The sequence below is a fragment of the Chlorocebus sabaeus genome, chromosome 6 (genome assembly GCF_047675955.1).
Source record: "Chlorocebus sabaeus isolate Y175 chromosome 6, mChlSab1.0.hap1, whole genome shotgun sequence".
Classification (NCBI taxonomy): domain Eukaryota; kingdom Metazoa; phylum Chordata; class Mammalia; order Primates; family Cercopithecidae; genus Chlorocebus; species Chlorocebus sabaeus.
Window position 1 is genome coordinate 5457909 of NC_132909.1, and position 27280 is coordinate 5485188.

General features: G+C 44.4%; 2 protein-coding genes across 26 annotated transcripts in view; both read left to right on the forward strand.

Annotated features, from left to right (window-relative positions):
* The first annotated feature begins 262 nt into the window (after positions 1-262).
* Positions 263-12259, forward strand: LOC103235554 (uncharacterized). The gene is made up of 3 exons (XM_073016047.1): positions 263-371; positions 3482-3608; positions 10250-12259. Exons 1-3 carry the CDS (start codon positions 357-359, stop codon positions 11929-11931), a joined length of 1824 nt encoding a protein of 607 aa, XP_072872148.1. The 5' UTR covers positions 263-356; the 3' UTR covers positions 11932-12259.
* ZNF320 (zinc finger protein 320) overlaps positions 263-27280 on the forward strand; it is a 42279-nt gene continuing 15261 nt past the window's right edge. For 2 of the 25 annotated variants that reach the window (XR_012093097.1, XM_073016049.1), the window contains exons 1-5: positions 13763-15413; positions 17105-18438; positions 22368-22445; positions 23887-24175; positions 25941-26028. Coding sequence is in view for 24 of the 25 variants with exons in the window: in XM_073016049.1 (XP_072872150.1) it covers positions 26014-26028 (15 nt within the window). In the remaining variant the exon portion in view is untranslated. The other 23 variants (XM_073016050.1, XM_073016051.1, XM_073016057.1 and 20 more) reach the window with 23 other exon arrangements.

Below are 27280 nucleotides of genomic sequence, written 5' to 3' on the forward strand. Positions count from 1 at the left end.
GCGTGAGCCACCACATCCAGCCTCTGCATGGGGTTTGGTCAGGGCTGGGTCTGTGCTCTGAAGGGGAGCTTCTTCCAACCCAGCTCCCCACTGCTGCAGCATGTGTGGGGGCTTCTCCTGAAGGGGAGTGGGAGTTTCCTATAGGGGTTTATCATCCCTGGTGTGATGGGCAGCAGGGGGGACCGTACTTCCTCAGACTGAGGTCTCCTTTGTATGTGTCATTGTGTTACAGGGAGGGGGTGTGTTGATTCTGAGCAATAAACAGCATATTTTTAACATTCAGGATTGACTTCTAAAGACTCTTGGTATGTGAGGAAGAAACCCGGAAGAGGAAGAGGAAAGCAGAGGAGTCAGGGATGGCTCTTCCTCAGGTGAGATGATATTCTCGGTGGATTGTTCTGTCTCCTTCCTTTCAGAAAAGCTGGGCCTTGGAGTGGGGGATCTTCTCTGAGTCTGAAGCGTCCTGCCTGACAGGTTTGCTCACACTCACCCATGCCTTCCCTCAGTCCCTCTCATCTCGCTTAGATTCCATCTCTTGTGACCCAGTGACATGAACTTGGGAAGAGGCGGCACTGGGCATGGGCCTGGGAAGGGCTCACACCAGACATGGATGGAGATGGGGTGAGGGTCCCGTGGTGTGAGTGCTGTTGGGCAGCAGGGATTGTTCAGGGGCCACATCTGGATGCTCTGTCAGTTCTCTGTGGACCAGGATTAGGGCAGCTGCCAATGGAAGTCATGTATTCATGTGCACAGAGTACATTGTAAATTCTAGAAAAGGAGACCAATAATGGAAATCTTTTCTCCCTGATTTTATACTACATTTTTAGGTAATTGAGTGAGCCTGACCAACATGGAGAAGCCCTATCTCTAGTAAAAATGCAAAATTAGCCAGGCATGGTGGCATGTGCCTGCAATCACAGCTACTCAGGAGGCTGAGGCAGAAGAATCACTTGAAATCGAGAGGCGGAGGTTGCAGTGACCTGAGATTGCACCATTGCACTCCAGCCCAGGCAACAAGAGCAAAACTCTGTCTTAAATAAATAAATTGATAAAATGGAAATGAATGATACATGAATGATTCCATCATCATGTTAAGAATATGGAATCAACATAAATTATAGGAGATTAATCATTAAACTATTCTTAGCACATTACGCTTATGGAGACAGTGGTGTTACTATGTTCATTAAACTATTCTTAGCACATTACGCTTATGGAGACAGTGGTGTTACTATGGAGAGACTTGTGAAGCAGGCTTTTGGTAAAAATGGTTATACTTTTTCTCAAATATGGGAGTAGTACTTATTTTTTTTTTTTATTCTACAGGATAAAGCCATATTCTCATTCCACCTATTATTATTTTTGTTATTTGTTTCTGAAACAGAGTCTTGCTCTGTCACCCAGGCTGGAGTGCAGTGGCATGATCTTGGCTTACTGCAACATCTGCCTCCTGGGTTCAAATGATTCTCCATCCTCTAGGCCAGGCAGGTTAAAGGGTGATTGCTTCCTCCAGGAAGGGGCGTTTCCTATTTTCTTAGATCTGACAAGATTCCCCCCTGCCCCCAACTGCCAAAGTGTCCTTTTCCAGCAAGATGAGATTCCTCTTCAGTTAAACAAAACTTGCTACTTTTTGTATATTTAAAACCTATATATATGTGTATACATATATGTATATATGTATGTATATGTGTATACATGTGTATATATGTATACATGTGTGTATATGTATACATGTGTGCACATGTGTATATGTATACATGTGTATGTATGTACACATATATGTATGCATGTGTATATGTATACATGCATGTGTATGTATGTATATATACGTGTATATGTGTGTGTATATAGATACACACCCCCACACATATACACATATACATATATACACACACATATATTTTGAAAATCTTTTATAGTTTGAAAATCTGGGACAAATGACAACCCTTTGTATTAACATTTAGTTTTTTGTGAGTCTGTGTAGGTTTTGTTATGTTAGCAGGATGAGCCGCAGACAAAGCCCCTCAGACACCAAGTTGTAGAAGGAAGGGCTTTATTCAGCTGGGAGCATCGGCAAGCTACTGCCTTAAAATCCGAGCTCCCCGAGTGCACAATTTCTGTCCCTCTTAAGGGTTCACAATACTAAAGATTTCACATGAAAGGGTCATGATTGATCAATCTAGGGGATACGTGACAGGGGTTTCATGCGCTGTGTGGTCAGAGTGAAACAGAACAGAGCAGGGAGTTTCATAATGTTCTTCTCTACAATGTAGTTGATTTTTAACTAGTAGGTTTAGGCCAGGCAGGCCCAGGCCTGGTTTTGGGCCTGGTGCCGGGGCGCCTGTCTGGTTTCACTTCCTTGTTTTTTTTTCTTAAAACAGGTACTGAGTATAAAACAATGTGAGAGGATCTCTGTCTTCCCTCAGTTATTTTGTGAACATTTACAAAATGGATTTTGTACTTTGAGTAATTTTGTTTTCATGTGTTTTATTTTGAGATGGGGTCTCACTTTGTTGTCTAGGCTAGAGTGCCCTGGCGTGATTGTAGCTCACTACAACCTCCACCCTCAGGGTCAAGCCATCCTCCTATCTCAGCCTTCCAAGTAATTGGAACCACAGGTGCCTGCCATCACACCTGGCTAATTTTTTATTTTTTTTTGAGATGGAGTTTCTGTTGCCCAGGGTGGAGTGCAGTGATGCGATCTGGGGTCACGGCAACCTCTGCCTCCTGGGATCAAGCCATTCTCCTGCCTCAGCCTCCCACGTAGCTGGGATTACAGGCACGTGTCACTGTGTCTGACTGATCTTTCACTGTGGGCGTTATCATCTGTGAAGACATCACTCGTGCTTGGTCTCATCCAGCTACTGAATGTCATTTGGTGTGTCCATAAAAGTTTCAAACATTTCTATAATAGAAACTCTGCATTGATTTTTAAATTTATTTCTTGTATTTTTTACAAACATAAGAAATTCATACTGACAGAGTGTCTTGACCTCTTCAAGAAGTATAATAAAGACATCATGTGAGGCCAGGTGTGGTGACTCATGCCTGTCATCCCAGCACTTTGGGAGGCCGAGGCAGGCGGATCACAAGGTCAGGAGATTGAGACCATCCTGGCTAACACAGTGAAAACCTGTCTCTACTAAAAATACAAAAAAATTAGCAGGGCGTGGTGGAGGGCGCCAGTAGCACCACTACTTGGGAGGCTGAGGGAGGAGAATGGCGTGAACCTGGGAAGTAGAGCTTGCAGTGAGCCAAGATCATGCCACTGCACTCCAGCCTGGGTGACAGAGTGAGACTCCATCTCAAAAAAAATGAAAAGAAAAGAAAAAGACGTCATGTGGTAAAAAATCCCTTACTTGGATTTATCAGAACATTCACTACAATTAAATCCACACTTTCCCCTCTCTCCTCTTCTTATTTTCTGTAAAGATAAGAACTCCTCCCATAACCATTTGGTTAAAATATGTTTTCATTTCAGGGTCTATTGACATTCAGGGATGTGGCCATAGAATTCTCTCAGGAGGAGTGGAAATGCCTGGACCCTGCTCAGAGGACTCTATACAGAGATGTGATGTTGGAGAATTATAGGAACCTGGTCTCCCTGGGTGAGGATAACTTCCCTCCTGGGGATGTGCTCCTGTGAATCTTTGCATTTTCTCTTGTTTCTCTTGGGTGCCACATCCTTGCTTGACTAAAATGGAAGCCATATTGATTTTGAAATGAAAAGCTTCATGATGTAGCATCTGGACTTTCACTGTCCCCTTTGTTTAGATGTTCTGCATTCTTCATGATACCTCTGTGGGAGCTTCAGGACTAAAGTAGGGATAAAACTTTATGGCAGCCTGGGTATGGTGGCTCATGTCTGTCATCCCGGCATCTTGGGAGACTGAGGTGTGTGGATCACTTTAGATCAGGAGTTCGAGACCAGCCTGGCAAATATGGAGAAACTCAGTCTCTACTAAAAATACAAAAATTAGCCGGACGTGTTGGTGCACGCCTGTAATCCCAGCTCCTAGAAAGGCTGAGGAAAGAGAATAACTCAAACCTATGAGGAGAAGGTTGTAGTGAGCTGACAGCACACCACTGCACTCCAGCCTGGGTGACAGAGCAAGACTCTGTCTCAAAAAGCAAAAACAAAATCTTATGGCCGACTTTAAAGATATCCAGTTCCCTGTTTGCTTCTCCTGTGCTTTCAATTCAGTAGTTCTTGGAAGAGAGCTCGATGTCCACGTATTACATATTACAATGCTCCTTCAGCATTCAGAAGGAGGCAGTCAGTGGAGCAATTAGTGAAATATTTTCCTACATCCATCTGTAATGTCTTCTTTCCTACAGAAACGTAGGGCTGAGACTCTAGAAAAGCTCCAGCACATCATGGTCCTGTCTTTTTATAAGCAGGAGTCTCTTTCTGACCTGCTGTCTCCATGTTGGAGCAAGGGAAAGAGCCCTGGACCATGGAGAGTGAAGTGAAAATAGCAACAAAATCCAGCTGGGAGGGAATGTATTACAGGTGTAAAGGCAGGTAAGAGCTCAGATGGGCAGAGTGGAAGCTCCACCTTCCACTAGTGTGTGGGGAAACTCTGCAAGTGGGAGAATTCTGTGGGAAAAGGAAAGTTTAAATCCTGAGATCTTTGAAAGGACATCTTTCTTTGCCCCTGCTTATCTCTCTGCTCTTTCTTTTCTTATGACAGAGTCTCACTCTGTCGCTCGGTCTACAGTGCAGTGGTGTAATCTTGGCTAACCACAGCCTCTGCCTTTCGGGCTCACAGGATTCTTGTGCCCCAGCTTTCTGGGTAGTGGGACTGCAGGCACTCACCGCCATGCCCAGCTAACTTTGTGTTTTTAGTAGAGACAGGGTTTCACCATGTTGGCCAGGCTGGTCTCAAACTCCTGATCTCAAGTGATTCACCTGTGTTGGCTTCCCAAAGGGCTGGGATTACAGGCGTGAGCTGCCGTGCCCAACCATTGTTATTATTTTAGATAGTTTTGTCTTTTAGTTCTTAGTAAACATGTAAGTGGTTGAAGCATGATTCCAGGGTGAATATAACAACCACGTTAGTGTCCATTCCTTTCAGTATGCAGAAGTGAAGTGTGTTGTATTGATATTTGGGCCAAGGTTATTGTTGCAGGTATGTTAAACATCTTAAACTTATAGTATAATAATGAAACTTAAAATTTCTGTTACCCGGTTGGGTGCAGTGGCTCACGCCTCTAATCCCAGCACTTTGAGAGGCTGAGTGGGGTGGATCACCTGAGGTAAGTTTATAACCAGCCTGGTTAACATGGTGAAACTTCATCTGTACTATAATTACAAAATGTAGCCAGGCACAGTGGTGGGCAGCTGTAATTCCAACTACTCAGGAGGCTGATCCAGGAGAGTCACTTGAACCCAGGAGGTAGAGGTTGCAGTGAACCAGGATCGCACCATTGCACTCCAGCCTGAGCCTCCATCTCAAAAAAAAAAAAAAAAATCCATAATCTGCAAAAACTACTACTTCTCCAAGAGAACTTTTTTATTTGTCAGAATTATTTCTGTGCATGTTGCATTTTCATTAGCATATATTTAGTGTTTTTTCATGACTTTTAATTTTAAATAATATGAAAAAAAAGTTTAGTTATGAAGAAAAGGTACACATATGCCAGTTTCTGTATCTGTCCTTTTGTTAATTTATGTATTTATGAGACATAGTTTTGCTGTCGTCACTTAGGCTGAAATTCAGTCCTGCGATCTCGGCTCACTACAACCTCCGTCTCCGGGTTCAAGCAATTCTCCTCCCTCAGCCTCCTGACTACCTGGGGTTACAGGCATGAGCCACTATGCCCAGCTAATTTTGTATTTTTAGTAGAGACAGGGTTTCTCCTTGTAGATTAGGGTAGTCTTGAACTCCCAACCTCAGGTGATCTGCCTGGCTCGTCCTTCCAAAGTGCTGGGATTACAGGCATGAACCACCATGCCTGGCCTATCTGTTTTTTTATTTACCTTTACTGGAAAACTTTGTATGTGCTTGTGGGTTGCAGTTACTGTTTAGCCTTCTTTCATTTTTGTTTTGTTTTGTTTTGTTTTCTTTGAGACAGTCTCTGTCACCCAGGCTAAAGTGCAGTGGTGTGATCTTGGCTCACTGCAACCTCCAACTCCCAGTTTCAAGTGATTCTCCTGCCTCAGCCTCCCAAGTAGCTGGGACTACAGGTGACTGCCAACACACTGGGCTAATTTTTTGTGTTTTTTAGTAGAGATGGGGTTTCAGCTTGTTAGCCAGGATTGTCTCAATCTCCTGACCACATGATCCTCCCGCCTCAGCCTCCCAAAATGCTGGGATTACTGGCATGAGCCACCGTGCCCAGCCTGCCTCAGTGTTTTTAAAACATGGTATTACTGGCTGGGCCCGGTGGCTCACGCTTGTAATCCCAGCACTTTGGGAGGCTGAGCGGGGCGGATCACGAGGTCAAGAGATTGACACCATCCTGGCTACCATGGTGAAACCCCATCTCTACTAAAAATACCAAAACTTAGCCAGGCATGGTGGCGGGCACCTGTAGTCCCAGCTAATCCGGAGGCCGAGGCAGGAGAATGGCATGAACCCGGAAGGCGTCGGAGCTTGCAGTAAGCTGAGATGACGCCACTGCACTCCAGCCTGGGCGACAGAGCGAGACGCCGTCTTTAAAAAATAAAAATAAATAAAATAAAACGTGTTATTGCTATTAGATGGTTTCAAGTATTGCAAGTTTTTCCTTTGTTTCATTAGATTTGTCGGGCTTCGGTGATGATGATGAGCTGCTCTTTTTCCTGTCTCTGTCATTTCACTGTCTTGTTAGAAATAGCTTAGACTGGCCAGCTGGGGTGGCTCACTCCTCTAATCCTAGCACTTTCAGAACCCAAGGTGGGCAGATTGCTTGAGGTCTGGAGCTTGAGACCAGTCTGGACAACATGGTGAAACCTCGAATCTACTAAATGTCAAAAATAGGCCAGGTGCAGTTGCTCACACCCATAATTCCAGCACTTTGGGAGGCTGAGACAGGCCAATCACTTGAGGTCAAGAGTTTGAGACAAGCCTGGCCAACATGGTGAAATTCCATCTCGAAAGTTAGCTGTTCATGGTAGTGTGCACCTGTAATCCCAGCTACCTGGGAGGCTGAGGCAGGAGAATCACTTAAACCCAGGAAGTGGAGGTTGCAGTGAGCCAAGATCACACCACCATACTCCAGCCCGGGTGACAGAGTGAGACTCTGGGCTGAGGAGGGAGAATCACTTGAGGTAGGATAATCGTGCCACTACACTCCAGCCTGGGTGATAGAGCATGACTCAGTCTCAAAAACAAACAAAAAAGGAAATAGCTTAAACTGGGAGGCTTGAGATACAGAAATTTATTTCTCATGAATTTGGAAAGCAAGAAATCCAAGAGCAAGGTGCCAGCCACATTGTTTCCTGGTGAGAGCCTTCTTCATGGTTTAACTTGGCCATCTTCCTGCCGCGTCCTGATATGGTGGAAAGAGGAACAGGCAATGAGCTCTTTAATGTCTCTTTATAAATGCACTATTAGTATTCACTGGTAGTCAACACCCATGGCTCAATTCTCTCAAAGTCTCCGTCTGCCGGAACATCCTATTAGAGAATGCCAAATCTACCAAAGCTTCTTTGAGGAGAGTAGTTATTTATTTTATTTTATTTTTTTGAGATGGAGTCTCATTCTCTCGCCCAGGCTGGAGTGCAGTAGCATGATCTCGGCTCACTGCAACCTCAGCCTCCCAGATACAAATGATTCCTGCTTCAGCCTCCCAAGTAGCTGGGGTTAAAGGCACCCACCACTAAGCACAGCTAATTTTTTTGTATTTTTAGTAGAGATGGGGTTTCACCATGTTGTCCAGGCTGGTCTCGAACTTATGACCTCATGATCTGCCTGCGTCAGCCTCCAAAAGTGCTGTGATTACGGGCATGCACCACTGCACCCGGCCATTATTCAATTCTCTTTTTTTGAGACGAAGTCTCTCTCTAGTTCCCCAGGCTGGAATGCAGTGGCACAATCTAGGCTCACTGCTGCAACCTCTGCCTCCCAGTGTCAAGTGGTTCTCCTGCCTCGGCTCTTTGGAGTAACTGGGATTACAGGCACCTGCCACCATGCCTGGGTAATTTTTGTATTTTTAGTTGAGATGGGGTTTCACCATGTTGGCCAGGCTGTTCTAGAACTCCTGACCTTGGGTGATCCACCGCCTTGGCCTCCCAAAGTCCTGGGATTACAGGCATGAGCCACCATGCCCAGCCATAGTCAATTCTTATTCCTTATAATGCTGTATATTTTCTTGACCCCATGTATTAGAAGGTAGTGATGTTAACATGTATTTCATCTCTTATGTTGTGTACTGGTCGTAAGAACAAGTTGTGGCTTTTTTCTTTTTGTTGTTTTTTTTTTTTTTAGGCGAAGTCTTACTCTGTCACCCAGGCTGGAGTGCAGTGGTGCGATCTCGGCTCACTGCAAGCTCTGTCCCCCAGGGTTCACACCATTCTCCTGCCTCAGCCTCCCGCGTAGCTGGGACTACAGGCACCCGCCACCACGCCCGACTAATTTTTTGTATTTTTAGTAGAGACAGAGTTTCACTGTGTTAGCCAGGATGGTCTCGATCTCCTGACCTCGTGATCTGCCCGCCTCGGCCTCCCAAAGTGTCGGGATTACAGGCGTGAGCCACCGTGCCTGGCCGGCTTTTTTCTCAAGAGGGAATTGTTTAAAATTCTGTAGGCTGTATAAATCTACTTATTAGTTTCTTGCTTGTTTTATCGTGGGTTACAATATTTTATTATTGATTTTTATGACTTTACATGTGAGTTTTCAGTACGTGGTATGCAATATAACTGATGCATTCCACTCATTAATGTGAAAAGTGCCTCCAGGTGCAGTGGGTCATGCCTGTAATCCTGGGATTTAGGAGGCCAAGACATGTGGGTCACCTGAGGTCAGGAGTTTGAGACCAGCCTGGCCTATGTGGTGAAACCCCATCTCTACTAAACATACACAAATTAGCTGGGCATGGTGGGGCATGCTTGTAATCCCAGCTACTCAGGAGGCTGAGGCAGGGGAATTGCTTGAACCCTGGAGGTTGAGGTTGCAGTGAACCCAGATTGTGCCATTGCACTCCAACTTGGGTGACAGAGCGAGACTCCATCTCAAAACAATAAAAATACAAAAAATGTTTTAAGAAGTCACAGAGTACCTGTTCCACGTGGATATAGGTAATTTTGTAACAGTTATTCAGAAAAATATGGTATTAACATTTTCTTTTTTTTTTTGAGATGGAGTCTCACTTTGTTGCTCAGGCTGGAGTGCAGTGGAATGATCTCAATGTACCACACAGTCTTCGCCTCCCAGATTCAAGCAATTCTCCTGCCTCAGCCTCCCAAGTAGCTGGGATTACAGGTGCCCATGACCACGCCTGGCTACTTTTTGTATTTTTAGTAGAGATGGGGTTTTACCATGATGGCCAGGCTGGTTGTACTCCTAATCTGAGGAGATCCACCTGCCTTGGCCTCCCAAAATAGTGGGATTACTGATGTGAGCCCCTACGCCCTGTTTTTTTTTTTTTTTTTTTTTTGACTCGAAGTCTCACTTTGTCACCCAGGCTGGGGTGCAGTGGTGCGATGTTGGCTCACTGCAACCTTTGCCTCTTGGCTTAAAGTGATTCTTGTATCTCAGCTTCCCAAGTAGCTGGGACTACAGGCATGGGCAACAGCACCTGGCTAGTTTTCATAATCTTTTGTTGTCTTCTCAGTGCTATGATTGTTTGATAATACAGAATTTTCATTGATTTTGATTATCCTTACAAGAACTTGTTGTGGATTATTTACCAATATAATACATTGTCCAGTCCTTTAGCATTTATTGCTATACAGTAAATATGCTGTAAATATGAAGAATATATTTTTTTCTTCTTCTTGTTGTGACAGTGATAAATTTTTTGCAAACTATGACACACTTTAGGGTCACAGTGGACAAATATTTCTTACTTTAGGCTTATACATGTTTGTGCCCTATCAGTGTTTTGTCATGATACTGGAAATAGAATTCCATAGAAATGATTTGAAGGACATGTAATCGCCCTTCATTTATTAAAGAATATTCCTCCTTTTGTGTTCCTAAACTTTGAAGCTCATGTTTGGGAAGTTTAAAATCAGTGTTGTTTTTGGTGTCTTACTTACACATTTCAGTAATATATACCATCTGTACTTAATTGGAAACCTATTGGTGTTTATATTTTGTAGCTGTCTCTTCCAAATGCAGGATGAAGAAGTTCTCATCAACAGGGCAAGGCAATACAGAAGTGGTCCACACAGGGACATTACAAAGACAAGCAAGTCATCACATTGGAGAAAGTTGCTTCCAGGAAATTGAGAAAGATATTCATGACTTTGTGTTTCAGTGGCAAGAAGATGAAACAAATGCCCATGAAGTATCCATGACAGAAATAAAAATGTTGACAGGTAGTACAGACAAATATGATCAAAGGCATGCTGGAAATAAGCCTATTAAAGATCAGCTTAGATCAAGCTTTCATTCGCATCTGCCTGAACTGCACATATCTCAGCCCAAAGGGAAAATTGATAATCAAGTGGAGAAGTCTATCAACAATGCCTCCTCAGTTCCAACAACCCAAAGAATTTCTTGTAGGCCCAAAACCCATGTTTCTAATAACTATGGGAATAATTTCTCCCATTCTTCATTACTCACACAAAACCAGGATGTACACATGAAAGTAAAATCTTTCCAATGTCATGAGAATGGCAAATCCTTTAATTGTCGCTCACTCTTTAAAAAACATCAGATAATCCATTTAGAAGAGAAACAATATAAATGTGACATATGTGGCAAGATCTTTAATCAGAGGCGATACCTTGCACGCCATTGTAGATGTCACACTGGAGAGAAACGTTACAAGTGTAATAAATGTGGCAAGTTTTTTAATAAAAAAGCACACTTTGCATGTCATTATAGACTTCATACTGGAGAAAAACCTTACAAGTGTAACGAGTGTGGTAAGAGGTTTGGTGGCAATTCAGCCCTCTTAGTTCACAAGACAGTTCATACTGGAGAGAAACCTTACAAGTGTAATGAATGTGGCAAGGTTTTTAATCAACAATCAAACCTTGCACGTCATCATAGACTTCATACTGGAGAGAAACCTTACAAATGTAAAGAATGTGACAAAGTTTTCAGTCGCAAATCACACCTTGAAAGACATAGGAGAATTCACACTGGAGAGAAACCATACAAATGTAAGGTTTGTGACAAGGCTTTCAGACGTGATTCACACCTGGCACAACATACTGTAATTCACACTGGAGAGAAACCTTACAAGTGTAATGACTGTGGCAAGACCTTCGTTCAAAATTCATCTCTTGTAATGCATAAGGTCATTCATACTGGAGAGAAACGTTACAAGTGTAATGAATGTGGCAAAAGTTTTAATCACAAATCAAGTCTTGCATATCATCATAGACTTCATACTGGAGAGAAACCTTACAAGTGTAATGATTGTGGCAAGGTTTTTAGGACACAGTCACAACTTGCATGTCATCATAGACTTCATACTGGAGAGAAGCCTTACAAATGTGAAGAATGTGACAAAGTTTTCAATTTCAAATCACGCCTTGAAATACATAGGAGAGTTCATACTGGAGAGAAACCATACAAATGTAGGGTTTGTGACAAGGCTTTTGGGAGTGATTCATACCTTGCACAACATCAGAGAGTTCATACTGGAGAGAAACCATACAAATGTAAGGTTTGTGACAAGGCTTTCAGGTGTTATTCACACGTGGCACAACATACTAGAATTCATACTGGAGAGAAACCTTACAAGTGTAATGAGTGTGGCAAAGCCTTTAGTGCACAGTCAACGCTTATTCACCATCAGGCAATCCATGGCATAGGGAAACTTTACTAAAGTAATGATTGTCACAAAGTCTTCAGTAATGCTACAACCATTGTAAATCATTGGAGAATCCATAATGAAGAGAGATCTTACAAGTGTAGTAAATGTGGCAAATTCTTCAGACATCATTCATACACTGCAGTTCATTGGCGAACTCATACTGGAGAGAAACCTTACAAATGTCATGATTGAGGCAAGGTCTTCAGTCAAGCTTCATCCTATGCAAAACATAGGAGAATTCATACAGGAGAGAAACCTCACAAGTGTGATGATTGTGGCAAAGCCTTTACTTCATGTTCACACCTCATTAGACATCAGGGAATCCATAATGGACAGAAATCTTACAAATGTCATCCGTGTGGCAAGGTCTTCAGTCTGAAGTCACTCGTTGCAAAATATCAGAAAATTTATTTTTGAGATTTTGATTTATATTTGAGTTCCAAATGCAATGAGTATAGTAAACCATCAAGCATTAATTGAATTAGAGTCAATTTAGCATTGACTCGAGTTTGAGCTGACTTAACGTTAAGTTCAAGCATTGATTGACATTAAACTGTTTATGTTAAGAGGATTAGGCTGAGTGTGGTGGCTCTCACCTGTAATGCCAGGACTTTGGGAGGCCAAAGTGGGTAGATCTCTTAAGGTCAGGAGTTTGAGACTAGTGTGGCCAACAGATGTGAGCCACTTTTCCAGCCTGTTTTTTGTTTAACAAAAACTGATAGGGATTTTTTTTTTTTTTTTTTGTGAGCAATAAAGCATTTTAATCACCTGGGTGCAGGTGGGCTGAGTCCGAAAAGAGAGTTCAGTGAAGGGAGATAGGGGTGGAGCCATTTTATAAGATTTGGGTAGGTAATGGAAAATTATAATCAAAGGGGGTTGTTCTCTGGCTGGCAGAGGTGGGGTTCACAAGGTGCTCAGTGGAGGAGCTTTTGAGCCAGGGTGAGCCAGGAGAAGGAATTTCACAAGGTAATGTTATCAGTTAAGGCAGGAACAGGCCATTTTCACTTTTGTGGTGCAATGTCAACTGATAGGCATTTTTATGGGTATTGTGTTAAATCTAAATCACATTGGGTTATATAATTATTTAACAATATTAATTTTTCAAAACTATCAATATGGGTTGTATCTCTATGTTTTTAACCATTTTGATCAACATTTGTAGATTTCAAGGTACAAACTTCTTGGCTTTGTATGTTTATTCATATTTCTTTAAGTTCTCTAGCAAATGGAAGTGTTTAAATTTTCTTTTAAAATTGCTTATTGTTAATGTGTGGAAATTCATGTAATTTTTGGTGCTGATATTGTGCAAATCCACTGAATTTATTTAGTAGTTCCAGTAATATTTTGGTTGACTCATTGTAATTTTCTACACAGAATATCAAGTCATCTACAAATATAAATTTCTTTCTTTCTGATTTTGATGAGTTTTATTTCTTTTGCTATTTAATTGCTCTGGCTAAGAGAGACAGTTGTGTGTGTGTGTGTGTGTTTTTTTTTTTTTGAGACCAAGTCTCACTGTCGCCCAGGCTGGAGTGCAGTGGCACGATCTTGGCTCACTGCAAACTCCACCTCCCAGGTTCACGCCATTCTCCTGCCTCAGCCTACCGAGTAGCTGGGACTACAGGTGCCTGCCACCACACTGGGCTAATTTTTTTGTTTTTTTAGTAGAGACGGGGTTTCACTGTGTTAGCCAGGGTGGGGCAGACAATATTTATTGAATAGAAGGGGTGACAGCATTCTTGAATTATGTGAGATCCTATAGGAAAAGCATTCCATTTTCTGTGCTTGGTTATTTCCATTGTTGAGGTAAATTGCCTTCTCTATCTATTTTGTTTAGGATTTCTATGATGACTGGATGTTGAATTTTGTGAAATGCTTTTTCTCCATCTACTGAGGTGATGTGGTTTTCATCTTTCATTCTCTTCAAGTGGTATATCACATTGATTTGCTTGAATATGTTGAACCATCCTTGCATCCCAGAAGTAAGTGGCACTTGCATATCTACAATCCTTTTATATATCCTTTTGAATACACTTTTCTAGTACAAGGGGTCTTCAAGAAGCTCATGGAAAAATATGTATTATGAGAAAATTGTGCATGAATTTCACACTTTTTGGACCAAAATAAATTGGTACAAATCTGTTATAGCTTGTCTGAACAGGCTCTAGTTTGAGGCACTCAGAAGGATAAGACATGAGTTTGAAAAGAGACTCTATCAAAGCAATATCAATTCTACTAAACTTGAAATAAGAAGAAACATCAAATTTACAATGAGACCAGATGCAGTGGCTCAGGCCTGTAATCCCAGAACTTTCAGTGACTGAGACAGGTGGGTCACGTAAGCTCAGGTATTCAAGACCAGCCTGGGCAATGACGGAGCAAGATACTATCTCGAAAAAAAGAATACTTGTGGGAAAGTTTGGGTAGAGAAATAATATTGATGCTTTATGAACAGGTTATGGGGACAATGCCCAAAAAAACAGTTTGTAAATGGATAACTCATTTTGAATTGGGACAAGACAGTGTTGAAGGTGATGCAGGGAGCAGCAGGCAGACCACATCAGTTTTACAGAAAAAAAAATAAATCTTGTTCATGCCGCAATGAAGAGGACTGACAGCTAACAGCAGAAACAATAGAGTTCGAGAACAGTCTGGTTAACATGGTGAAATCTGGTCTCTACTAAAAATATAAAAGTTAGCTGGCATTGTAGCAGGATGAGCCACAGACAAAACCTCTGAGACACCAAGTTGTAGAAGGAAGGGCTTTATTCAGCTGGGAGCATCGGCAAGCTACTGCCTTAAAATCCGAGCTCCCGAGTGCACAATTTCTGTCCTTTTTAAGGGCTCACAACACTAAAGATTTCACATGGAAGTGTCGTGATTGATTTGGCAAGCAAGGGGGTATGTGACAGGGTCTGCATGCACCGGTGGTCAGAGAGAAACAGAACAGGGCAGGGAGTTTCACAGTGATCTTCTATACAATGTCTGGAATCTATGAATAACATCAGTTGCTAAGTTATGAGTTGATTTTTAACTACTGGGTTTAGGCCAGGCAGGCCCAGGCCTGGTTTTGGGCCTGGCGCCGGGCTGCCTGTCTTTGGTTTTACTTCCTTGTTTTTTCTTAAAACAGGTACTGAGTATAAAACAATATACAATGTGAGAGGGTCTCTCTCTTTCCTTAGCATGGTGGCGGCCACTTCTAATCCTAGCTCCACGGGAGGCTGAGGCCAGAGAATCCCTTGAACCCAGGGTCAGAGGTTGCAGTGAACCACGGTGGTGCCATTGCACTCTAGCCAGGGCAAGAGCGGAACTTTCCTCAAAAAAAAAAAAAAAAAAAATTCAAGCCTCTTCTCTTTCCTTTCTCCACCATCGTGGTGTGTACTTAACTCTGCTTCTCACCAGATCTTCTCACAACACTTCCAGGATTAAGCGATTCCTGGCCAAGAAACAAAAGCAAAATTGTTCCATTTCCTAGTGGATTCAGATGAAAACTGGTAAGAAAATCAGGTACAACTCCAAAAGGAGACATTGGACAAGAACCAAGCTGTGTCTATTAGAAATTGCACATGAGATGGCACACACATTTATGCTGTCTGAGTGTCACAATCATGTTACCATTGAAATGTCAAGCTGAAAATGTCACCATTATCTGGAGAATTGGACACGTTTTATTGGGAATACATATTTTTTTTCTGTTATGAACGTGTTGGGTGGCTGGGTTCAGTAATAAATATGTGAGACTTTCATTTAAAAAAAAAAGTCAAATAATGTAATTCCATGGAGTACCTTAATTTGTGTTTACTGTTATGGAAAATCTATATAAAGCAATATCAGTGTGTCAAAGCATTATGTCTGTCACAAGCTTGTGAAAGGAAAATAAAAATTAAGCCAAAGAGAAAAGTCAAGCTGGGAACTGTGACAGACAAACCTCCCTCCCATTTTATTCCTAAACAAGATAGCTAGAATGATTTTTTTAAAAGGAACATAGAGGCTGGGTGCAGTGGCTCACACCTGTAATCCCAGCACTTTGGGAAGCCGAGGCCAGTGGATTGCCTGAGGTCGGGAGTTTGAGACCAGCCTAACATGGCGAGGCGGAGGTTGCAGTGAGCCAGGATCATGCCATTGCACTCCAGCCTGTGAACGAGAGCCAGACTTCGTCTCAAAAAAAAAAAAAAGAAAAAACCCAATGTTTGAAGACTATTTTACAGTCTTTGTTATTCACACCTGATAGAACACTCAGGAAAGAACAAAGAAAACACCCAAAATAGATTACAATTGGATGGTGTGGTGGCTTGCCGGCAATCCCAGCACTTTGGGAAGCTAAGGTGGGAAGATTGTTTGAGTCCAGGAGTTCAAGGCCAGCCTGAGCATCATAGTCAGACCTTGCCTTTACAAAACATTAAAAACCCGGCCTGTGGCCCCAGCTAGTTGGGAGGTGCGGTGGGAGGACTGCTTGAGCCCTAGAGGTCGATGCAGTGAGCAGTGTTCCCACCACTGTATTCCAGCCGGGTTATATAACTAGGTCCTGTCTCCAGGAAAAAAAAAAAAAATTCCAGCTTGAAAATAAAATATACATTTTCTAATTAGAGAAGACACGTAAAGTGAATTTAATATTACAATACATTTAGAAATTATTGATATGTTTTCAACGATGTTTATTGTACAATTATTATATTGCAGGGAAGAAATGTAAAAAAAAAAAAAAAAAAGGATATGAGAATGAGGACTAAGCTCTGATTTTTTTTAACTTGTCCAAATTCCTATCTAAGGGGTCTGGGGAGTCATGCCCTACAAAGCATAAATACTCATCAGATGGGTTTTATTTAATTATATATATCCTGTCTTACTTTCCAGTCTGACTTTGGTGTAACATGTAACAAAGAAAGTCAAAATATTTTATCCCAAAACCTGTTTCTTGCCATATTTTGAAATGGTCCTGCAAAGCTGTTCTTTGTGAGGGGTTCATGTGCATCTGTAAAGAATCTCTGTTAACATAGCTAGATCTTTTTCTTCTAGGCCTTCCCAATCCTAAAGAGAGTAAGTAAGCATCTAGCACCTTTTAAATGTCTGAATAGAAAACATTTGTCGTCTATTATCTGAGGGCAGCCAGCCGAAGACTTCAAAAGAACCCTGTTCTCCACAGTCCTTTATCTTAACCTGAACATTTCCTCTCTATTGATCCCAGGTATTTAGACAAACGCAACCAATTGTCAATCAGAAAATGTTTCAATTTAACTAAAGCCTGGAAGCCCTCGATTTGAGTTGTCTCGCCGATTTGAGTTGTCCCGCCTTCCTGAAGCAAGCAATGTATTTCTTGAATGTATTTGATTGATGTCTAATGCCTCCCTAAAATGTCTAAGAACAAGCTTTTCCGCATCACCTTGGACACATGTTCTGAGGACCTCCTGAGGGTTGTGTCACGGGCCATAGTCATTCATTTTAGCTAAGGATAAATCTCTTAAAATATTTTACAGAGTTTGACTCTTTTCCACGACAAGAATAACTCATTCCAAGTGCAACATGAAATAACACATGTAAGAAATAAGTGGACATTTTATATGCACTGTTACAATGTCAGTGCTTTTTTTTTGAAATCACTTTTTTTTCTTATTGAGGCGGAGGAAGGAGCTCTGGGGTAGAGGGTCTTACTTTGTCGCCCAGGCTAGCCTGGACCTCCGGGCTCAGCGGTCTTCCCGCCCCTGTTTCCTGAGTAGCTGGGACCCCAGCCTCTTGGCACCTCGCCCGCATCCCTGCTGTGTTTAAGCAGCAGGTGGTGACCTCACTCCTTCCTGGCCTGAGCCCTCCGCTCCGCACCCCAGGCCGTGGCCCTAGGGAAGTCTCTGGAGCTGAGCACAGAGTGGACTCTCCCACCCCATTGAATGGAGAATTGAAAGGGAGAGGATTTCTATTCTGTTCTGTGGGCCATCAGCATGAAATTGGAGGTTTCGCTCAGGCAAGGCTTTGTATTTCGCATTCTAGTTTGCATTCCTGCCCTAGACAACTTCCAGGCTTTGGACATAAATTGCTAAAATTAATTTCAATAGCAAGGAACTTTCCTGGATCCAATGACCGCCTCACGTTGACTTCTCAGGGAGGTACTATTTCCCCGACTGCTGAGCTGCTCCAGCCTCACTGGAGGGTTTCGCCTCCAAAACCCGGAAAACAGGCGCGGAGAGCGAGATGGAGAGAAGCTCAGGCCCCGCCCGCTTCTCGCCCCACGGACCCCTCCCAGCCTAGGCCTCAGCCAGGCCCCTGGTTTCTCTACCCCGCCCCGGCCTCGCTCAGGCCCCGCCCACCTCCTGGGGGGCCGCCCAAGCCTGGCCTCTGTCCTGCGCTCATTGACACAGACCCGGAAGCGGATGGCGTGGACTGAAGGTCACGCCGCAGCGCGTGAGTTTCGTTCGGTTTTATGTGTGCTTTCCAGGCCTCTGGTGCTGCTATACCGGAGACGTTGTGTCCCCACAGACCTGGAAATTGCGACCCCTCTTTCTCAACCTAGAGCAAACTTGAGACGTCCGGGTAAGAGTGCGTGAGTCCTTTCCTTTTGAGTTTAAAGTGGCCCCGAGGCAGGTCCTGTACTCGGTCTTTCTGCAGTGGGGTCGTGTAGACACCTCCTATCGCGGAATTTTCCTCTCAAAACCCTTCCTGACCCGTCCTCCCGCCTCGCGCTGTTTCAAATCCTCACCCGCGAGCTCGATTCCCGTCCTGGGCGCCTCCCAACGTCACTGTCGTCAGCTTCAGGAGCGCAGCGCCTCAACCCCAGTTCCCGGGAGGCCCCTTCCTCTGCCTGGTCCTAAGATCCTGCAGACGCCACCCCTGTCCGAAGGCGCCATCGCCCCCCACCTCCCTTCTCGTGCCGGCCCTGTTGCTCCCCAGTTCCAACTCCCGGAAAACGAATACATGCAATCCACAAAGCACTCCACAGAGGGGAGTGGGCCCGAGCCAGCGTCTCCAGGGCCCCGTTTACAAAGTTTTACGGAGTCAAAGTATTTCTTTTGAGGTCCATATGGGCTACGCCTTATCTGGATAAAGGATTTGGCCCTTGGCCAACGAAATGCTGCGGTGAATTGGCCCGAGGCCAGAGCAGATGGGTGCCCTGTGCAGATGGAGGGTGTGGCCACTCCTGGGCTCTTTCCTTTCTATCCGAGACTTGCTGGAAGCGGGAGGGCGGTAGGGAGAGCGGCCTTTGATCCTTTGTTACTCCGGTGGGAAGATGGGGTTTTTCGTTTTTGTCTAGTTTTGGTAAGTTCGCGTTAATTGGTCTTAGATTCGCTGCCCCCAGATCCAGGACCCAGGTGTTTCCTATTTATTTTTCTTTTATTGGAGGTAGGTCTCACTCTGTTGCCCTGGCGGGAGAGCGGCCACAGGATAAAAGCTCACTGCATGGTCGACATCCTGGGCTCAAGGGATCCTGTCACCTCAGCCTCCAGAGTAGGTGGGACCACAGTCACGCGCCACCACACAGTGTTAATTTTTGTGTACTTGGTAGAGACGGGCTTTTGTCTTGTTGCTCAGGCTGGTCTCCAACTCCAGGGCTCAAGCGATCCAGCTGTATCGCCCTCCCAAAGTGCTGGGACGACAGGCATGAGCCACCATGCCTGCCTTGTTTCTTAATTAAAAAAATAAATAAAAATAAAAAAGGCCATGTGCAATGGCTCATACCTGTCATCCCAGCACTTTGGGAGGCCAAGGTGGGTAGATCAACTGAGGTCAGGAGTTCAAGACCAGCCTAGCCAACATGGTGAAACCTTTTGTCAAATAAAATACAGAAATTAGCCAGGTGTGATGTTGGGTGCCTGTAATCCCAGCTACTCAGGAGGCTGAGGCAGGAAAATCCCTTGAACAGGGAGGGGGAGGTTGCAGTGAGCCGAGATCATGCTGCTGCACTCCAGCCTGGGCAACAGCGAGACTCCATCTGAAAAAAATAAAATAACTACTTTTCAAATAAACTTTGGTAGAATCTTATGAGCTCACATCATTAATTTCCAACTCTGAGAGGTGTTCAAAATTTTCCTTTCACCCCAGATTTTTTTAGATGTATATATTTTTAACCATTTTAAAATAGTTTCTCTATGAAATTTGTTGTGTTCAGTTTACATAGAGGACTGCATGCTTTCTAGTCTGTATCACATATTGGAAACATTTACTAGTACCTGATAAATGATTTTAGGTTGTTTCTTTTTTTCTTACTGTTTTTTTTTGAGATGAAGTCTCTCTTCTGCCCCCAGGCTGGAGTGTGATGGCGCAATCTCCGCTCACTGCAACCTCGGCCTTTTGGGTTCAAGCTATTCTCCTGCCTCAGCCCCCGAGTAGCTGGTATTACAGGCGCCTGTCACCACGCCTGGCTAATTTTTGTATTTCTAGTGGAGATGGGGTTTCACCATGTTGGCCAGGCTGGTCTTGAACTCCTGACCTCAGGTGATCCGCCCGCCCCAACCTCAGCAAATGCTGGGATTACAGGCATGAGCCACCGCGCCTGGACAATTTTAGGTTGTTTCAATGTGTACTTTATAAAGCTATCAAGGACCTATTTTTTGTTTGTGTGTTTGTTTTGAGATGGAGTTTTGCTCTTATTGCCCAGGCTGGAGTGCAATGGTGCGATCTCGGCTCACCACACCCTCTACCTCCTGGGTTCAAGTGATTCTCCTGCCTCAGGTTCCCGAGTTGCTGGGATTACAAGCATGTGCCACTATGCCCAGCTGATTTTGTATTTCTAGTGGAGATGGGGTTTCTCCATGTTTGTCAGGCTGGTCTCAAACTCCCAACCTCAGGTGATCCACCCACCTCAGCCTCCCAAAGGGCTCGGATTTAAGGTGTCAGCCACCGTGCCCAGCCCCAGGACCTTTTTTCTTTACGCTAACATCAAAATTTAGTTCAAGTAGCCTATTATTCCATTTTCTTTCCTTATGTCATCTGATAAAATGGTGAGCTGTGAGCTTCTAAGTAAACATTTCCCTCAAGTTCCTCTGGTCGGTAATATTCCTTGCAGATGTTGAACGATGGGCTGGATTGTTTTGGAACCTTTTCCAGCAGAGCCCATGTGTTCATGAAGAAAACATTTCCTTACAGCTTATTTCTACCATTGCCTCTCAGTGTTTTTTGTTGTTGTTGTTTTGGATTTTTTTTTTTTTTTTTTTTTTGAGATGGAATTTCACTCTTGTTACCCAGGCTGAAGTGCAATGGCACAGTCTCAGCTCACTGCAACCTCTGCCTCCCCAGTTCAAGTGATTCTCTTGCCTCGGCCTCCCTAGTAGCTGGGATTATAGGCTTGTGCCACCACGCCCAACTACTTTTGTATTTTTAGTAGCGACAGGGTTTTTCCATGTTGGTCAGGCTGGTCTCGAACTCCCTGCCTCAGGTGATCCACCCGCCTCGGCTTCCCAAAGTGCTGGGATTGCAGGCATGAGCCACCGCGCCCCGCCACGTTTTTGGTTTTTTTTTTTTTTTTTTTAGGTGGAGTCTCACTCTGTCACCCAGGCTGGAGTGCAGTGGCGTGATCTTGGTTCACTGCAACCTCCGCCTCCCAGGTTCCAATGATTCTCCTGCCTCAGCCTCCCGAGTAGCTGGGATTACAGGCACACACCACCATGCCCAGCTAATTTTTGTATTTTTAGTAGAAACCGGGTTTCACCATGAAGAACAGGATGGTCTCAATCTCCTGACCTCATGATCCGCCTGCCTCGGCCTCCCAAAGTGCTTGGATTACGGGCGTGAGCCACTATACCTGGCCTCTTTCAGTGTTTTAAACACCTATAGCTATGTGTTCACACTTGTGTTTATTTTGAATGTATTACTGTCATATTTCTGGGAAAATAATTACATGTTTAGGATTCATGCCATCAGAACCTTAGACATGGAGAGAGACATTTCTTTTGCTCAGGTATATAAAAGATAGTCCTGGAATTTTCTTTATTTTTTTTTGAGGCAGTCTTGCTGTGTCACCCAGACTGGAGTACAGTGGGGCAATCTGGCTCACTGCAGCCTCTGCCTTCCATGTTCAAGTGCTTCTCTTGATTCAGCCTCCAGAGTACCTGGGACTACAGGAGCCAGCAACCACACCCAGCTAATCTTTGTATTTTCAGTAGGGACAAGGTTTCACAATATTGGCCAGACTGTTCTCTGAACTCTTGACCTCAAGTGATCTGCCCACCTCGGCCTCCCAAAATCCTGGGATTACAGGTGTGAGCCACCTTGCCCGACCCCTCTTCACTAGTTTTTAATTTACATAATGAATTCTGATTTGGATCCCATGTATTGAGTTTTTCCATTTAGTTACTGTATTTTTAGCCTGAGAGTTTCTGTGTAGTTCTTCATAATTTCTGTATGTTGGTTGACCTTCTCATTTTCTTCATGCATTACTTTTATGATTTCTTGAAGTTGTGTCTTAATTCAATGAGCTTCCAACTTTTTGGGAGGTGGAAGTGATGGGATCTCACTGTTTCCCCCAGGCCAGAGTGCAGTTGTACAATCTTGGTTCACTTCAACCTCTGCTTTCCAGGCTCAAGCAATCCTCCCACCTCAGCCTGGTGAGTAGCTTTGGTTGTGTCCTTTCCAGGTTTTTGCTTATAGTATCTGAACTGAAGTTAATTTAAGTGTGTGTGGATGTAATTTGAAGTATGTGCAGAAGTGCATTAATGGATAAGCCCGTGATTTTTTTTTTTTGTTGAGACAGGCTCACTTGGTCGACAGGCTGGAGTGCAGTGGTGCCATCTCAGCCCACTGCAGCCTCTGACTCCAGAGTTCAAGTGATTCTTTTGCCTCAGCCTCCCAAGTAGCTGGGACAACAGGGGTATGCCAAAAAGCCCAGCTAACTTTTGTACTTGTAGTAGAGAGGCGGTTTCACCATGTTGACCAAAATTGTCTCAATATCTTGATCTCATGATCTGCCTACCTCACCCTCCCAAAGTGCTGGGATTGCAGGCGTGAGGTAATGCGTGTGGCCAAGCCCATGGCTTATGTAGAAAACACATCATTTGCTCTCTCTCTCTCTCTCTCTATATATATATATATATATTATTATTATTATTTTGAGAAAGTCTTGCTCTGTTGCCCAGGCCCGCATTGGGGAGGTGCCCGGGGCCTGTCCTGCAACACAAGGTGTTCTTCCCTGCCCAGAGCCAGCCCCTGGAAAATGGGCTCATCCGACATGCAGTTGTCCAAACCCTCCTGTGATTGTGTGGGCCAAAGAGATCAGGAGATAGAGAGAGAGCAGTGAAAAACCTGAGACAGAGAAAGGAATGAGAAAGGCCCATAAAAGATGGCAACATAGAAGATGGGTGAGGGATTTGCCAAGAGACAGTAAAAGTGGGGGAAAAAAAAAAAAAAAAAAAAAAGCAGCAGGAGAAAAGCCTTAACTGGAGAAATGTAGAGAAAATCTAGATGTACAGAGAGATGAAGGGCAGCAAGGTAGGGAGAGGGGCAGCAAAGAGGGAGGCTCATCAGAGTGAGGGAGAGAGGGAGGGATTTGGAGCCAGGGCAGACAGAGCACTGTGGTGCTGGTGGCAAGGAGAACGGAGGGAGAACCACAGCAGGGAGGATACCTGGGGATCTGCGGTGCCAGAGAGTGGGGACAGGGGGTTATAACAGGGAAGAGAGAATTTAACAGGGAGAGCAGAGGAGGCACAGAGATGGGAGAAGAGGCGGAAATCTGTGGAGATTGAGGATGATCTAAAGATTGGGGAGGGGGAGCAACAAGAGGTTAAGTAAGTTGTGGAGATGGAGCCTGGCTAATTTTTGTATTTTTAGTAGAGACAGGGTTTCACCATGTTGGCCAGGTTGGTCTCGAATTCCTGACCTCAGGCAATCCACCTGCCTAGACCTCCTAAAGTGCTGGGATTACAGGCTTGAGCCACCACATCTGGACACCCATGTTTTCTTGATTGAAAAAATTTGCTTATATCTTAGTTCTACAGCTGACCCTCTTTCCCTATTTTCTTTTTGGTTTTTGTTTGTTTGTTTGGGACACAGTTTTGCTCTTGTTGCCCAGGCTGGAGTGCAATGGCGCGATCTTGGCTCCCTGCAACCTCCGCCTCCCAGGTTCAAGCGATTCTCCTGCCTCAGCCTCCTGAGTAGCTGGGATTACAGCCATGCACCACCATGCCTAGATCATTTTTGTATTTTTAGTAGAGACGGGGCTTTCTCCATATTGCTCAGGCTGGTCTTGAACTCCTGACCTCAGGTGATCTGTCCGCCTTGGACTCCCAAAGTGCTGTGATTACAGGCCTGAACCACCCCGCCTGGCCTCCCTGTTTTCAAGGTCAGTAGCTGTGTGTTTACAGTTCTGCATTTTATAAATGTTACTGTAATTTTCTTGTAAGGAAGAATTAAATGTTGAGAGTCAATAGCATCAGAACCTTGCAAAAGAAGTTTCTTTGGCCCAAGTATGTGAAAGATGCTTTTTCAAAGAGAGGAGTAATAAGACCAACCCTTTCCATTAGCCCTTCCAGGCCTCCATGTAAGAATTCAGACACACCTTCTTACTCACCTCAGACCTTCTCAGGGTAACTCAGTGAATATGTCCCCACTCTGAGGATATCACAGCGAAATCTAAAGCAGTCATGTCAGTCCCTGGCAGGGAACCCTCCACCGGCTTCCCGTGTTCCCCAGGACAAAAGCCCAACTCCTCACTGTGGCTCCACAGCCCTGTGTCCAGGGCCCCTGCCAGTGTCCAGCCTCCTCCTGGGAGCTTGCCCTCCTCTCCCGACTCCCTCTGCCCCGGTCACATTTGCTTTTCTCTTTTCCCAAACATCAAAACCCTTCCTGTCTTAGGTCATTTTCCCTGCTCTTACCCTATGTCCCTAAATGATCACAGCACTCTCCCTTTCTGCTCCTTCAGGTCTAGGCTCAGAGCTGTCTCCCATGCCCTCCCACCCCCATCTGAAGTTCCCTCTGCCCGTCAGTCTCTATCATGTTACTCAGGTTTTATTATCTCTTTATGACATCAGAAATACTTTTTTTTTTTTTTCTTTTTTTTTTCTTTTTCTTTTTTCTCCTCAAACAGTCTCACTCTGTCCTCCAGGCTGTGAGTGCAGTCTTGTGATCTTGGCTCACTGTGACCTCTGTCTCCTGGGTTCAAGTGATTCTTGTGCCGCAGCCTCCCAAGTGACTGAGATACAGGTGCCACCTGCCACCACACCTAGCTAATTTTTGTATTTGTAGTATTTTATTTTTTATTTTATTTTATTTTAATTTATTTTTATTTTTATTTTAGTCTTACTCTGTCACCCAGGCTGGAGTGTAGTGGCCTGATCTCAACCCATTGCAACCTCCACCTCCCAGGTTCAAGTGATCCTCCAACCTCAGCATCCCGAGTAGCTGGGATTACAAATGCCCACCAAGCCCAGCTACTTTTTGTATTTTCAATAAGAGACAGGGTTTCACCATGTTGGCCAGGCTGGTCTAGAACTCCTGACCTCAAGTAATCCACCCACCTTGGCCTTCCAGAGTGCTAGCATTACAGGCATGAACCACCGCACCTGGCCCAATTTTTGTATTTTTAGTAGAGACAGGATTTCACCATGTTGGCCAGGCTGGTCTCGAACTCCTGAGCACAAATAATCCTCTCACCTCAGCCTCCTAAGTAGCTGGAACCACAGACACACAGATGTGCATCACCATACCTGGCCAAGTTTTTGTATTTTTGGTAGAGTTGGGGTTTCACCATGTTTCCCAGGCTAGTCACAAACTCCTGAGCTCAAGGAATCTACCCACCTTGGTCTCCCAGGGTGCTGGGATGACAGGTGTGAGTCACCGCACCCAGCCTCTGCATGGGGTTTGGTCAGGTCTGGGTCTGTGCCCTGAAGGGGAGCTCATTCCGGCCCAGCTCCCCACTGCTGCAGCGTGTGTGGGGGCTCCTCAGGAGGTGAGCGGGAGTTTTCCTGTAGCAGTTTATCGTCCCTGGGGCAGTGGGCAGCATCGGAGACCATATTTCCCAGGGTGAGGTGTCCTTTGTATGTGTTGTTGTGTTACAGGGATGGGGTGTGTTGATTCTGAGCAATAAACGACATATTTCTAACATTCAGGATTGATTTCTAAAGACTCTTAGTCTGTGAGGAAGAAACTCGGAAGAGGAAGAGGAAAGCAGAAGAGTCAGGGATGGCTCCTCCTCAGGTGAGATGATATTCTCGGTGGATTGTTCTGTCTCCTTCCTTTCAGAAACGCTGGGCCTTGGAGTTGGGAATCTTCTCTGAGTCTGAAGCGTCCTGCCTGACAAGTTTGCTCACCCTCACCCATGCCTTCCCTCAGTCCCTCTCATCGCGCTTAGATTTTATCTCTTGTGACCCAGTGACATGAACTTGGGAAGAGGCGGCACTGGGCATGGTCCTGGGAAGGGCTCACACCAGACATGGATGGAGATGGGGTGAGGGTCCCGTGGTGTCAGTGCTGTTGGGCAACAGGGATTGTTCAGGGACCACATCTGGATGCACTGTCAGCTCTCTGTGGACCAGGATTAGAGCAGCTGCCAATGGAAGTCACCTATTAATGGGCACAAAGTACGTGGTAAATTCTAGAAAAGGAGACCAATAATGAGAAATCTTTTCTGCAGTACATTTTTAGATAATTGAGTGAGTTACTGTGTTTCTGACTCAAAAATTTTTACTAATTAGAATGTAAAGTTCATACATAGATATGAATGATGCAAGAATGATCCTTTTTTTTTTTTTTTTTTTTTTTTTTTTGAGACGGAGTCTCTCTCTGTCGCCCAGGCTGGAGTACTGTGGCGCAATCTCGGCTCACTGCAAGCTCCGCCTCCCGGGTTCACGCCGTTCTCCTGCCTCAGCCTCCCGAGTAGCTGGGACTACAGGCGCCCGCCACTGCGCCCGGCTAATTTTTTCTATTTTTAGTAGAGACGGGGTTTCACCATGGTCTCGATCTCCTGACCTTGTGATCCGCCCGCCTCGGCCTCCCAAAGTGCTGGGATTACAGGCGTGAGCCACCGCGCCCGGCTCATTATTTTAAGAATATGAAATCAACCTAAATAATAGCAGGAAATTCATTAAACCATTCTTAGCACATTAAGCTCTTGAAGACGGTGTCACTGTGGAGAGGCTCGTGAAACAGGTGTTTTTGGTAAAAATGGTTACAATTTTTCTCAAATATGGCAGCGGTACTTTGTTTTTTATCCTAGAGGATAAAGCCATATTCTTAATCCACCTATTATTATTATTATTATTATTATTATTATTATTTTCCTGAAACACACTCTTGCTCTGTCACCCAGGCTGGAGTATAGTGGCATGATCTTGGCTTACTATACCCTCCGACTCACAGGTTCAAGCCATTCTCCATCCTCCAGGCCAGGCAGTTAAAAGGGTAATTGCTTCGTCTAGGATGAGGCATTTCCTGTTTCCTAGATCTGATG